The sequence below is a fragment of the Mesoplodon densirostris genome, chromosome 13, assembly GCF_025265405.1.
Source record: "Mesoplodon densirostris isolate mMesDen1 chromosome 13, mMesDen1 primary haplotype, whole genome shotgun sequence".
NCBI lineage: Eukaryota > Metazoa > Chordata > Mammalia > Artiodactyla > Ziphiidae > Mesoplodon > Mesoplodon densirostris.
Window position 1 is genome coordinate 12,031,313 of NC_082673.1, and position 13,447 is coordinate 12,044,759.

Sequence of the window (13,447 nt, forward strand, 5' to 3'; positions counted from 1 at the left end):
AAATTAAGAACCCATGAGGACACTACTCAGATGAACTCACAGTCAGCGCTGACTAGAAAGCCCCTAAAATCTTGCACCCCTCTTTTCTCTCCATTAGTCTGAGCTCAGCGACGGCATTGCTGTCCTTGTGGGAAGCAATGATCGGGTCCAGGGAGTGATCAGCCAGCTGGAGGACGCTTGCAAAACGATCGAGGTGAGTCAGGTGGCCTCAACGGAGTGTAAACCGTGCCTGAACCCCTGGGGTTTTGTGGCTTCCTCAACGTCACCCTAGAAATCCCCGTTCCAACATTTCAGTCTTTCCGTATAGGATGACCTCCTTCCTGATGTGTCTCTAAAATATTTACCTCCTGGCACAGAAAAGAGAAGTTACCACATGAGGCAACAAGGCAGATCTTACCACATTTATCAAGGTGGTCGTAACAGGTGTTGTTCTTTCTTGGGCAACCTGTTCTGAAAGATTAGCTATAAGAAAAATCAGTTTCCAGAAGTGACAATGAGTGTTTTCCACCATCATAGCACAGTTTCTTTGTGGAAATCTAAACGGTCTTAAGAAATGCTAGCTGGTGCTTTAGAAAGTCATGTGCAGATTCGAGCTGCATATCTAAGCTCTGACAGTGGAGTTGCTGCCTGCCTGCAGGGAGAGAGGGGGTCAGTATCTGGGAGCTCACTGAGGCCAGAGTCCCGGCTCCTTCATCTCCGCTGGCCCTCTGTCTGGCCCAGTGCCCGGCACATTATAAACACTCAATTAAAAACTTGATGAACAAATGGCTCACACTTAGGTTTGGCATGTGAGAAATATTGGGAATCCACTTTTTCTCAAGATCAAATATAAACTATATAAATGCTGAAGCCAAAGGGGTTTTGCCATGTGGCAGATATCTTTCCAAGAATTGAAGGTCCACAGGTTAGTTCAGCCCTGCTGCATGGGGGCAGGTGCAAGCCACCTGGGTTTGAGTCCAGGTCTTTGGCTCTTTAACCTGGAGCAGTTTATTACTACTCCCTGCTCTAAGCTTTGGGGTTGTGCTTCAGTTGGACCTCAGAAGCCTGTACTGCTCAGTTAATGGCATGTTGTCCTTACTGCTGTGGACACGGCCCCTCTTGTTATCTATTTATGTCCTTTTATCCCCATTTCCCACTCCTGTTCTTTTCTCTGTAACTGACTACTTACTCTAACCTGTTTAATGTTCCATTTACCTGTATTCCTACTACATGTGTATTGTTTTATATGCGTCTTTTAATTTTATACATGGTATTTTGTGGTCCTTCTCATTCTGCTTCTTACTTTTTTTAAACTAAACTTTATGTTTTAAGATCCATTCACGTGTACATTCATTCCTTCAGTTCTCTCCTGGAAAAACAGGGCAAAGTACCCATTTTATAGAGTTAACTGTGAGAAGTTAAGTAAGCATAAACACAGTGCTTAGCCCAGTGCCTGCCATATGGTGAGTGCCTGATAAATGCTCTAGTCTTACCATTTTGTCGCTTGAAAGGCAAATTCTATCAAGAGCCAAAGGCCAGTTCCTAGATGATGACTTCAAGATGTTGGCCAAAATCATCTCATTTCAGATTTACACATCATTAAAGTCAGTCTCCTCTCTTCCCCATACTCACATTCCTGAAAAGATTCATGATGGATCTGGAATCCATTTATAGAAGGACAGTTTTCTCTTGAAGAGCTCCAAGAGATTCTGAAATGGACAATATAAACTTTTTTGCTTTTTACTTATTCACAGTAAAGGCCAAATACAACTTAATCATTAGGCCATGAATCAGCACTCAGTGTGGTACCGCACTGAGTCTTGAGTGTATAAATAGGAATGTGCTGCTTGTGGGCAAGTGAGGTCATCTCTATGCTGGTCTCTGCTCGCGCCTTCATCAGAGTCCTCTGTCAGGGGAACGGGCTTTCCGTTGGGGACGTTGAGGCTGGAGAACACAAACGACAAAAGTCCTGTGCCGCACGCTGGGCCTTGAGCAGATGCAAAGGGCCCTGCTCCATTCAGGCAGCCCCGGAGGACACTGAGAGGGCGAGGAGAGACTTGACAACAGGTTTTCTTCCTGGAGGCCTGTCAGGGGCACAGTGGGAAGCAGCTGTTTGTTCTTTCATTGAGAACAAGACAAGGAGAAACAGGTTTGAAGTTAAGCCCGCAGGAGGGATTAAGTGTAGATATCAGAAAGAACTGCCTGAGAGTGAAGGTCAGGATGATAACCCCTATTGTTACTGATGAAAACGTTGGTCTAATGTTCACACTTTTACGTGTATTTTCACAGTTCCCCAGAGGAAGCTGTGTAATTTTCCCCGAGGAGGCTTCACGATGAGTCAGCAAATTGTCAGGAGGAGTCCATCCTCTACGCATTTCATTCACCCCTGGGATTTTAACTTAAGGAAATAAGATGAAGACGTGGTATATAAACAGGACAGAATGTCTGTATTCATAGGTGGAAAACAAGCCAGAAACCAAAAGTGTAAGAGCAGGGAATAGTGGGATGACAGGTGATTTTCAAGGCCTTCCTTATACATGCCTGTATTTCACATTTTTCTAAAGTGAGCCTGAGATTTTTAAAATAACCAATAAAATAAAGAAATGATACATGAATGAATAAGGCTCACATAAGCACAGCTCTTTCAGATCAGTTTAAGTGGCTCACCTGGAAATGTAGGCATTGGCTCAGAGCCCCACAGAGGTCTCTGATTTTATGATTCCTACTTGATGCAAATACCCTCCATTTGAAGAGGCCCTGAGGACAGAGACACAGCTATAAATGGTCCCATCGCGCACCCGGAATCACTTATGTGGCCTCCCGCAGAGCCAGGGCCCTATCAGCAGGCCAAGCAGCAGGGCAGCGCGCAGCCAAGCGCACTGGGGTCTACCTTGCCAAGCAGGTGAATTCTGTACCAGAGGTCAGGGTCACAGAGCTCCTGTGTCTCCTGTCCTGCCTGGGGTGGTTGTTTCCCTTTGTGGCTCTGCTCATCACCTGCCTGGAAACATTTTCCGAGAAGCCATTGGCGGCTCCCAGCCAGGGGGTGGGGAGCTATTTTTGAAGAATTCTCTTTTCTGATTGGTGAAGAGCTCCGTAGGGACAGGAAATGGAGCAGCCCCTGGGGTGGGCACTATCCTTCCCTAATTACGTGGCCTCCCATTCGGGGCCCTGACACCTGCTCTTTGGTAGTAGTGACCGTTCCTTGCAAATGTCTAATTTTGTCCCTAATCATGTAATGTCTTGCAGGCCTGGCCTGGGCAGGCAGCTGGCCCAGGATCAGCCCTGGAGAACTGCTGAGCTTAGGATAAATCACGCTGGGGACTCCTTGTAATCCTTTAAACGCAATGTATGCGGTTGATGTGAGTTTGCAGTGATGATGAGAGTGGCTTTGAGACAGACCACAGTCACAAAAGGGAGTCTGAACTGAGTTGGGGAGGAGTGGCATTCCCTCTTTGCTGTGGGCCGATGGGGGATGGAGGAACCTGCAGTCTTCCTGGTCCTCCTGACTGAGGTGGCTGAGCCTGAAACGTTCTCAGAGCTTGTGATTGCAGGTTGTTGGAGGGCCTTCTGGCCTTCTAGACGAGCCCAGCATGATCTAAAGCTACACTTGCCTTTCCAGGCCTGGAGCTGTTCTGGGATGGGGTGGGACAGTAGGGGGGCTGCTGGTGGGGGGTGGAGAATTGCACTGTCTCGGGAGCTCTCTGCTTCCAGAAGAACGTGCTTGACTTTCATTCCTCATCCCTAGAAAACGTAACCTCCCTCTTGTAGTCTTTCCAAATGGCGCTTATCCTAGGTCACTGGAAACCCAAGAGAGAAGGCTACTCACACGAGCAGTCCCGAGGCAGATCGGCCTAGAAATAATGTTCTGCGTGGACATCCGTCTAGGGGAAACAGCTGCAAGCTGAATCATAAATATTTGATCTTGAGCATTTCCAGTATCTGAAAAACAGCACTTTTAATAAAATCCTCCAATGATTTTGCAATGACAACAAGTCCATTATATTTCCAAATCAGTGATTTTAACCAAACAGCTTTGAGACATGGTCCATGCAGTTACAAATATGAAGGATGAATATAGTGAGAATCACCCTAATAAGCACGCCAGGATTATGACATGTGCTTGAAGAACAGATTTCAGAGTTTGCAGTTTGGCTCTGCCACTGAATGATACGACCTTGGTCAAGTTACTTCCTCTCCCCGTCCCTCAATGCCCTCAGTGGAACAGGGGGGTTAATAAACCTTCACAGTGTTGCTGGTGATGACTAAGAGGCACATGCTGGGGGCTCCGTAAGTGTCACCTTGTATTGCTGTCACACTCAGCTTGGAAAGAGGACACGTAATCTAATGATGCTAATAATTGTTTGAACCACTGGAGCATCTGGAGCATCTTTTAAATGGTGTCGGAATAAGACCTCAAGGTCTTGATCAATTATGAAGGCAGGGTGAAGCAACTCCCTGCGGTGGGAAAAATCGAAAATGAATGGAAGTAGATATTAGCTCTATTCTTTGAGGCTTTGTGATAACTCGAAATACTGGCAACAAAGGGAGGCTGAGCCCCTTCCAGGAAGCGTGCTGATTATCCAACAGCAGACGGGAGTGAATGAAACAGCTGCCCAGCTTGCCTCCGTCTGGTCCCATGCTTTCGCTGAACCATGGGGCTCAAGTCAGGGCAGGCTCACCTGACCCTCAGCCTTCAGAGGATTTCTCAACGATCTTCTAAATGATCTGGACTGGTCCAGAAAACCCCTAATACCAAGAAGCCCAGGAATAAGAATTGAAATGCCATAAGTTATAACATAATTATTCTTCTAACACGAAGTGGGTGGTAATGCAACATGGTGGAAACGAGCATAAGTTTGGGAGTCCTGAGACCCATGGCCATTGAATAGAGTTCTTCCACTAAGCCCTGCACAGAGACACTGAGTGGATGGGGAGGGGCTGAACTCCAGTCTGTGTTCAGCCTGTGTGCCTTGAGGGATGATATTTTTCTAATTTGTCTGCCCCTTTTCTAGGGCAGCCTGTCAGAGACCTGGGTTCTCATCCTAGTCTGCGCTCATGGGGCTTCTATCATGTGCTCGTAATTGGAATTGGGCTTTACCAATGAAGGGTTGGACTTGAATTCCTCAGGAGAATCTTCCTACCTTAATATAGTTCTTTCTTTAATCTTATTAATCTACTGTCTGATTTTTTGCGGGGGGGAGAGGGGTGTTGAGGGGAAAGGGAAGGAAACCCTGTTTGGTTTAATGAAGGGAATTTTGAAGTACCATATGTCAAATGAAGCTAAGTGGGCCCTTCCAGACCCAGAGCTGCTGTTTTGAACAAGGGTGTCTCGAAAGTTGAGGAATGTGGTGTAGATATGAATGGGCCGAGTAGAGCCACAGTTGCTCAGTGACAAGTGATGGGGCTCAGAGCTTATCTTCAGCTCTATTTTGGTCACAGAGCTATGCTCCTTACATGGTAAGAGCAGTGGTCACAATTGTCTTAGGTTTCCTGTCGTGGCCTTGGCACATTCCAAACCTGGGACTGACGTTGCTGGGCTAGGATGTGTAATTCACATCTCAGTGCTGTGATGACCACTGTGAAACTTGCCATGAGTGGAAAAAGGCATTTTACATATAAAGAGGCACCCTATTGTCTAAAGACTCCAAATAACTCCACATTTACCTGAAGTTGTAGAGCCTTGAAACTGTAGAGTGGGAAGGGACCTTAGCAATCATCCAATCCCATCCCTTCTTGTACACATTAAAAAAAACTGTCCTGAGTTAAATGTCTTCCCTAAAGTTGCCTAGTTATTTTTTGCTGTTTTCTTTTGAGTGTTGAAAGAAGAGGTTTGGAGTATCCACTTAAATACCTATGTCTCGGGAACAGAACAAAGTAGGAACTTGTGAGTGAGGGCTGACTCTTCCTAAATACAAGTCATATATCATTCATTCATCCAGTCGTTCAAACGTTACATGCCATATTCTGCACATGTAATGCTGGGAAATAAAGATGAAATAAACAGAAAATGTTCCTGCCCTTAAGAAGGTTTTATTCCAGTAGAGGAGTTAGACAATAAGGCAAACAAATAACAAGATTGTTTGCAAAGAGTAATAAGTGCCTGGGGAAAGGGTGAGCCACTGAAAATCTAACGATAAAACCTCATAACGGTGCTTTGCTTGGCAGGCTATCTACTCTTTAGTATATGATCATCTATTTTGCTGATTTTTTTTCCATGAAAACTTCTCTTTGCAGTCATGTATCTTATTTTTTCTTATTGCCACTAAAATATAAGGATGGCTAAAAATTAGAATCTGTCAATTTTAACATTTCTATAAAGGCAACATCGAAACAATGTTTTTAAGATAAATATTGAAGGTTATCTACTCACTTCTAAGGAAACAACCAAATGACTACTCAGTTTTTTCTTTTCATCCAGATATTATGGCATTGGTTAGAAACAAATATTCTACCTGTCATTATTTTACCATTTCAATGTGGGCAAACTAGTCTTCCTTTTATAAAATCACCCCTTTTTGGTATATTGCCCCCATGCTGGGTTCTCCCTAGAGATGGGATGGATTTTATTTCCATTAAAGTATTACAGACAATTTGTTCTTCTACATAAATAAATATAAACATAACTGTCCTGGGAGCCCCAGGAGGAAGGTCATGTTGCAGTCAGAGGCTTTGCATCACAATATACTTGGAGGCCAACACCAGTGCATTTATGATGGAAGTTACTTCAGTTGCTAAACACACTCATGCAGAAACACGTGTGTGCATACACACACACACACACACATCCAACACCACACCCCACATAGAGGGGACAAAGGAACTACAGGCATCAAAAGGAATAAAATGGACAATATTTGAAAAAATAAACTTGAAAGTTCAGAATGTATAGATGTTGATTCAATTAGTATACAGAGAAATGGGGGGAGGTACACAGCCTGGAACTGAGCTTAAAGATACATGCCTTTTTACTCAAATAAATGAAAAGGTATGATAAAAGCAAGGAGAAATCTTTGAGGTGAGGAGGTTTTTGTGCAGAAGAGATAAACATGGTTGCTATCATGCTTTTGCAGGTAACAATCATCCTTTAAAGTGTACTCTCTGAAGAGGTTTTGATGATGCAGAGGTCCACGTTTTTTCCATTCCATTTTTATGTTGCTAGAAAGACTCTGTTAAAAGCATTTCAGGTCCACACTTACAAAGGCACAGTAGGTACTGATATCAGAGTAATCAATCACTGTCAGTAGCAAGGTGGCCTCTGAGAGTGTGGTTTTTTGTTTTTGTTTTTTTCTTATAGCATATACACCTGTTCCCTAATTACCTCAGAGGACAAGTTGATAAACTGAGCTGTTTGATGTTCAGTGACTTTCACAGCACTTTGAAGGTCTCGTAGCCAAGAAAGATTGAAGGGTGACCACGTTAGTATCTCATGTATTGCTTCTACCTCAAAGAGTATGCGTGAAAAATAGAAGAATTTCAATTTCATGGAGTATTTCTATTTTTCATTTTAATCTGACATTAGGTTAACCTGAACATCTTAAGTGAATTTCTAAAAGTTTGTAAGTACCAATTTCATAATTCCAAAAAAGAAGCATGCATTTTTCCTCTTTTAGAAACAGAGTTGTCCAACTCTTACATATTTTGCATAGAATTATATTAAAGGCAAGGTCAGCAAGAGAAAAAAAAGAAGTGAGGTTTTTTCTGTTAGAAATTAGAAAATACGATAATTTTTCTACCATCCTCCTGAACCCTGGGAAAATATGGCCGGTTTTTAGATCTTATAATGCCTGATACATAGTAAGCATTTAGTGAACTTTGTTGAAAGAATTATAATGAATATATTTCTGAAACAATTTGAGGATTCTTGCCTTTAAAAGCCTACTTTCAGATGGTAGATTTGTTAAAAGGTATATATTCAGTACATAAGCAGGTCACACTTTTTTTTTCCAAGTTACTTTAGAGTATATCACAGCTGTGTGGTGGGAGTGGCAATGACCCAGGAGTTCAGAGACCTTGGCTCTATACCAGGCACCAACAGTAAATGGCTTGAGAAAGTGACTTAATTCTGCCGAGTTTCAGTTTCCACATAGGTGAAATGGTTAGTTTGGAGGTTACTTCTGGTAGTCCGTGCAGCTTCAAAATTCTACAGTTGAATGACTCAAATTAAGGAAAATTGAATCTAAATTTAACAAACACTGACATAGTGCCTACTATGTGCCAGGTAATATTATAAGTGCTTTACACGCTATGTAGTCATATAATAATAATAATTAAGCATATACTATGCATGGGGTAGTATTTCCTACACTGTAAAGTATAAGCAAATGATAGTTGCTATTAAAATGACAGTAATTTTATTAAAGTTCAATATAGTACAAATCATTAAAAAAGCAGAGTAGAAATAAAATAATACTTGGAATTCAAAATAATATAAGAATAAAGTAGTTATCCTGTTTAAACCACTAAGTAAACTTTAGATGGCTGAAATAAGTGATCTAATTTTTATTGGACTTAAGAGAATACACTAGCTGTGACACCTGACGTCACATCGCTCCCACTGCAAACCATTGGCTTTCATAGGCTTGAATGTTCACACATATGAAATCATATAGAAGAAAACTTTTATGAAACAAAGATATTCTACCAATAATACATCTTAATATAGTATTCATTATAAATGTTTCAAGTGCACAATTTGTTTTAGAAAAATAAGCTAGAAACCAATGTATGATCACAGAAAACAGCAGAGCTTCTGGACATCAAAGGCATATTTGAGAAGTGCAGTGGGCACATGGTTGCCTGTAAGCTTAGAACAGTAAGTAATACAATGGAAGAAATTTTGATTGGGAAGATACTAACAGGCTACAGTTCCTAGGCCTCATAATGGTCCAAATCTCAAGCTAAATGGCTAAAACTGGATGGAAATTCGGCAAGTCCAGCACTTTCCATGTCTGGACATGCTGCGTGGGCCCTTGTCCTATTACTTTGACAACTGCCGAGACCCCAGGCTTTTCTCACCTCCCTGTACTTCCTCTGCTCTTACTCATCCTTTATGGCCAAACTCGGGCACCACCTCCTCTAAGAAGCTTTTCCTGAGGCAACCCCTCCCTGCTCCCCTCAAATGGCCCCCACCCACACAGAGGGTTGATTAAGGCCCCACCTCTATGCTTCTACAAAACCTGGTATGAATCTCTAACATAATTTGATTATTCAGGCTACTAGGTCAGATTACACTATTGGCTCGGAGTCTTTCTCATTCAGTAAACTGTGAGCTCCTTGAGAACAAGAACCATGTTTAATTCATTGTTGGATCACCAGAGCCTTGGATAGTGGTTGACACAAGTGTCCCACTTAAGAACTGTTTGTTAAATGAATGAATGGGTGGGTGGATGACAGCAATAGCTATTATTCACTAATAAAATAATTTGAACCATCTTTGTGCATTATAATTATAATTGGTTGGAAACTGTGATGAGAATTGACTGTGTCCAAAGGAGTCAGCAGGGTGAGGGATGTATTTCTTACACATTTGAGGAGTATCTTCATAATCAACAATTTGGTTTGGTTCATCCTCCCCCACTTACTCTGAGAATAGTAGATAAGTTGTGGGAAGATAAAACATCATTAAAAAAAATCTACTCAGTGGAGATTTACTGAGCATCTACTATCCAAACTGGTATGTGTCCTAGGCAGACCCAGATTCTATCCTCAAGGAGACCATAGTTTAGATATTTAAGAAAGGAAGAAAGTGACACATGACATCAAAGAGACCAGTGTTTACTAAAATGAAAAAACATGTAATAAGGGTCATACAAGGGTCAGAGATGTCGGAGATAAATGGCTGGATTCACAAGAAGCCCCTACCAGGCAGGAGACCTAGGTTGGATCATCTTGGCTCAAAACCTGCTCTAAGTTGTAAAGGTCTTGGACCCAGAGATGGTCGAGTCCAAGGAAATTGGCCTACACACACACACACAAACACACACACACACCAAGCTTACTGGAACTTAGAAAACCAAAAGGCCAATGACAAGGCCAACTAGAAAGTTAATTAGGGCTTAAACATGGATTCAGAGTAAAGGGAGCTGGATGGAATGGGAGATGCTTCAGCCACACAATGCAAGTGCACAAGCCTGACCTCACATGCAAACCTTCTCTCCAGGAATCAAAGACTAGATCCAGTATTTCCCTCTCTTGGACAGTACTGGATAAATAGAGGATCTGGTGGATACAGGTATATGCCATACATAGTAACCATTATAGGATTTCAGAGGATTAAAAGATGACATTCAGGGGCTTCCCTGGTGGCGCAGTGGTTGAGAGTCCGCCTGCTGATGCAGGGGACGCGGGTTCGTGCCCCGTTCCGCGAAGATCCCATATGCCGCGGAGCGGCTGGGCCCGTGAGCCATAGCCGCTGAGCCTGCGCGTCCAGAGCCTGTGCTCCACAACGGGAGAGGCCACAGCAGTGAGAGGCCCGCATACCGCAAAAAAAAAAAAACAAAAAAACAACAAGATGACATTCAGTCATAGAGATTCTTTATGGAAGAAGCGGTATGTCAACAGTGTCTTTTAAGATTGCTTAGAGTTTGCAACTGTGAATTGGGGAAAAACATTCTAAACAGAGGGGAGAGCACGAGCAAAGAAAGCGAGTGGTTCATTTTTTGCTGGACACAGGGTATGTGATGGAGGATAGTAGAATATTACGAAGGAAAGCTGGAAACAGGTCATGGACAGGCTTGAAAGCTAGTTATGAAGTTAATGTTATTCTTTGAGCAATGGGGAGTCATAGTAGAGAAGAAGCACTGTACGCCAGGAAAACGAATTTGGCTACAGTGTGTGAGCTGACTTGAAGAAGGGAATCCCAGATACAGAGGCCATTGGGAAGCTCCAGAATCTACATGGGAGGACTGAAACTAGGACAATAGCAATGTAGATGGAGCAGAGAGAGTCTGAAGGGTACTAATCAGGAAGTACCATGGTTTTTTCCAAATACACACATATACTCATTCCAAAGAAAATATAAAATATATAACTTAAAACCAAATCTGTCCTAATTTCTGTGAAATTCTCCAATTATAAAGAACAGAAGACTGAAAAATCATCCAGGGAATTCCCCGGTGGTTCAGTGGTTAGGACTCGGTGCTTTCACTGCCGTGGCCCGGGTTCAATCCCTGGTCGGGGAACTAAGATCCCACAAACCATGTGATGCGGCCAAAAAAATGAAAAATCATCCATCCATTTAGCCAATTTGATTGATTTGGGATGGTCTAAGTATCAAATATGATAAAAATGGGATTTTCAACACAGTGGGTATGTATACCTAAGGGACAGGCTAAGGGAAAAGAAAAAAATATCCTACGTAAGTAAATTTTCTTTTCTCCCGAAATGTCCAGGTGATTTCTCCAGATAAGACACTCTTTTGAACACTTTCTAACATTAGCTAACCCAACTAACAGGAATGCTGCAGAAAACAGAAACAGGAACTTTGTGAGAAGTTTGATTACCTGTATGGCATCTTGGAGGAGAGGAAGAACGAAATGACCCAAGTCATCACCCGAACCCAAGAGGAGAAGCTGGAACATGTCCGTGCTCTCATCAAAAAGTATTCTGACCATTTGGAGAACGTGTCAAAGTTGGTTGAGTCAGGGATACAGTTCATGGATGAGCCGGAAATGGCAGTGTTTCTGCAGGTAAGTATCCCTTTGGCCCCTGAGGAAACAAACCAAGACGGTGGGGAGATGATCCTGAATAGCTGTCATCACATTTTCATTATTTTCTGTACATCTCATTTTGATCTATCTTCTCAACCAAAATATATGTGCTTATATCTCCATCTGTTTAAACTATTTCATAAGCATATATTTAAGGGACCATGGCATTGCTTAAATATGAAAGGGTTCTGGTATAAAACAGCAGTTCTTTACAGCATTTAGAAACTAAGCTATGAGATGTTCAGAGTCAGCAAAGGAAAGAATTAAATCTCAACACCGTCTTTGATGAAATGAATCTAAGTCAGCCTGTCTTTTGTTTGCTTCCACAGAATGCCAAAACCCTGTTACAAAAGTAAGTCGTTTTCATTTCATGAAAAAAGTATACTTTTCATTTTTACCCAAGGCTGTCAAACTTTACACAGTGACAGAAAGTGGCAACTTGTCTTTGTTGCAGAATTTCTGAAGCATCGAAGGCATTTCAGATGGAGAAAATAGAACATGGTTATGAGAGCATGAACCACTTTGCAGTCAACCTCAGTAGAGAAGAAAAAATAATACGCGAAATTGATTTTTACAGAGGTTTGTTATTCTTGTGACCATTTGGCCAAAATCTCAGGTGTGTGAAAGCGTCAGATGGGTTCGGTGGGAGGAAAGGGGGATTCAGGATCATCTCCTCAATGGGTGTCGACAACTTTACAAGGATCATAATCCAACGTGAAGCTCTATTTCATGACAGAATCATATCGTTTGTTGACGGTGTTTATTTAGCTTTGCATATCACAGTGCTTATTATAATTCTGGTATTAGGCATTTAACTCTGGGTTGTCAAATATTTAATAACCGATGGTGATGATAATATCTCAACTTCAACCCTACACAAGGTGTCAGCCATAATCATAATAATGTGAAGTGTCATCAGGGGCAAGGTTAAGGATGAGATAAAAATAAAACATAGTAGACACTTGGATTAGACACTGTAGCACGTTCAGTTACACTCTAGAGGGCAAGAAAAGCAATGGGTCACAGAGTAAGTCACACCTGGAAATAAAACTGAGGCTATGTGATCAGATGCACTCAATGAGTTCTAAACACACCCCTAGCATTTGGCCTAGAAATGCCATGCTTGGAAATTGATCCTGATGAAAGAGTTGATTTAGATGATGAGATTCCTTGGCTAGACCACTATGATGCCGTAAACTTGTATCAGTGCCCACAGATAGAACTTTAGTAGCAAATCTTCAGGATGAATCTTTTAAAAAAATCCTTAATACCGTCTCTCATTAATATTGCCTGAGGAAATATTAAGATCAGGAGGTGAAGAAAAGAGTCGAGGCGTTAACTGTGGCAAAAGTCAGCATTCACTGAACAAAGAATGTGATAAATTAAACAGGGCCGGTGTTTTTGGACATAGGGAAGAGAGTTGTGTTTCCATTTAATTTGACAGAGATAAATAAGTGACAGTCCCAGCCCTCCGGGAGCTTGCAAATGTGACAGAACAGGATAAAAATGGGGACAGCCTCCGGGGGTCAGGTGGATGGTGCACGGTGGTGAGGACAGCTCTCTGTACTGGCGAGGGGAACAAGGAGGATGGTGATGGCTGGAACCTTTCTCACAGTTGTCCACATTTAATTAGAAGCTCAAGCCCCGCCGTGGCATACTCGGGCCACAGTTAAGTGTCTGATGGACAGGATCTCCCCAGCCCTGACCTTAATCTGAGCTATAAATAGTGGCCAGTAGTGTTTTTCCTGGCCGCAGTGGTA

At 42.3% G+C, this 13,447-nt stretch overlaps 1 protein-coding gene across 3 annotated transcripts in view; it reads left to right on the forward strand.

The window, feature by feature from the left end:
* Positions 1 to 13,447, forward strand: part of TRIM55 (tripartite motif containing 55) — a 42,352-nt gene that overhangs the window by 9,987 nt on the left and 18,918 nt on the right. For 2 of the 3 annotated variants that reach the window (XM_060116002.1, XM_060116003.1), the window contains exons 4-7: positions 98 to 193; positions 11,433 to 11,666; positions 12,017 to 12,039; positions 12,142 to 12,266. In XM_060116002.1, coding sequence (XP_059971985.1) covers positions 98 to 193; positions 11,433 to 11,666; positions 12,017 to 12,039; positions 12,142 to 12,266 — 478 coding nt within the window. The remainder of the gene's footprint in view (positions 1 to 97; positions 194 to 11,432; positions 11,667 to 12,016; positions 12,040 to 12,141; positions 12,267 to 13,447) is intronic. The other variant, XM_060116004.1, reaches the window with a different exon arrangement.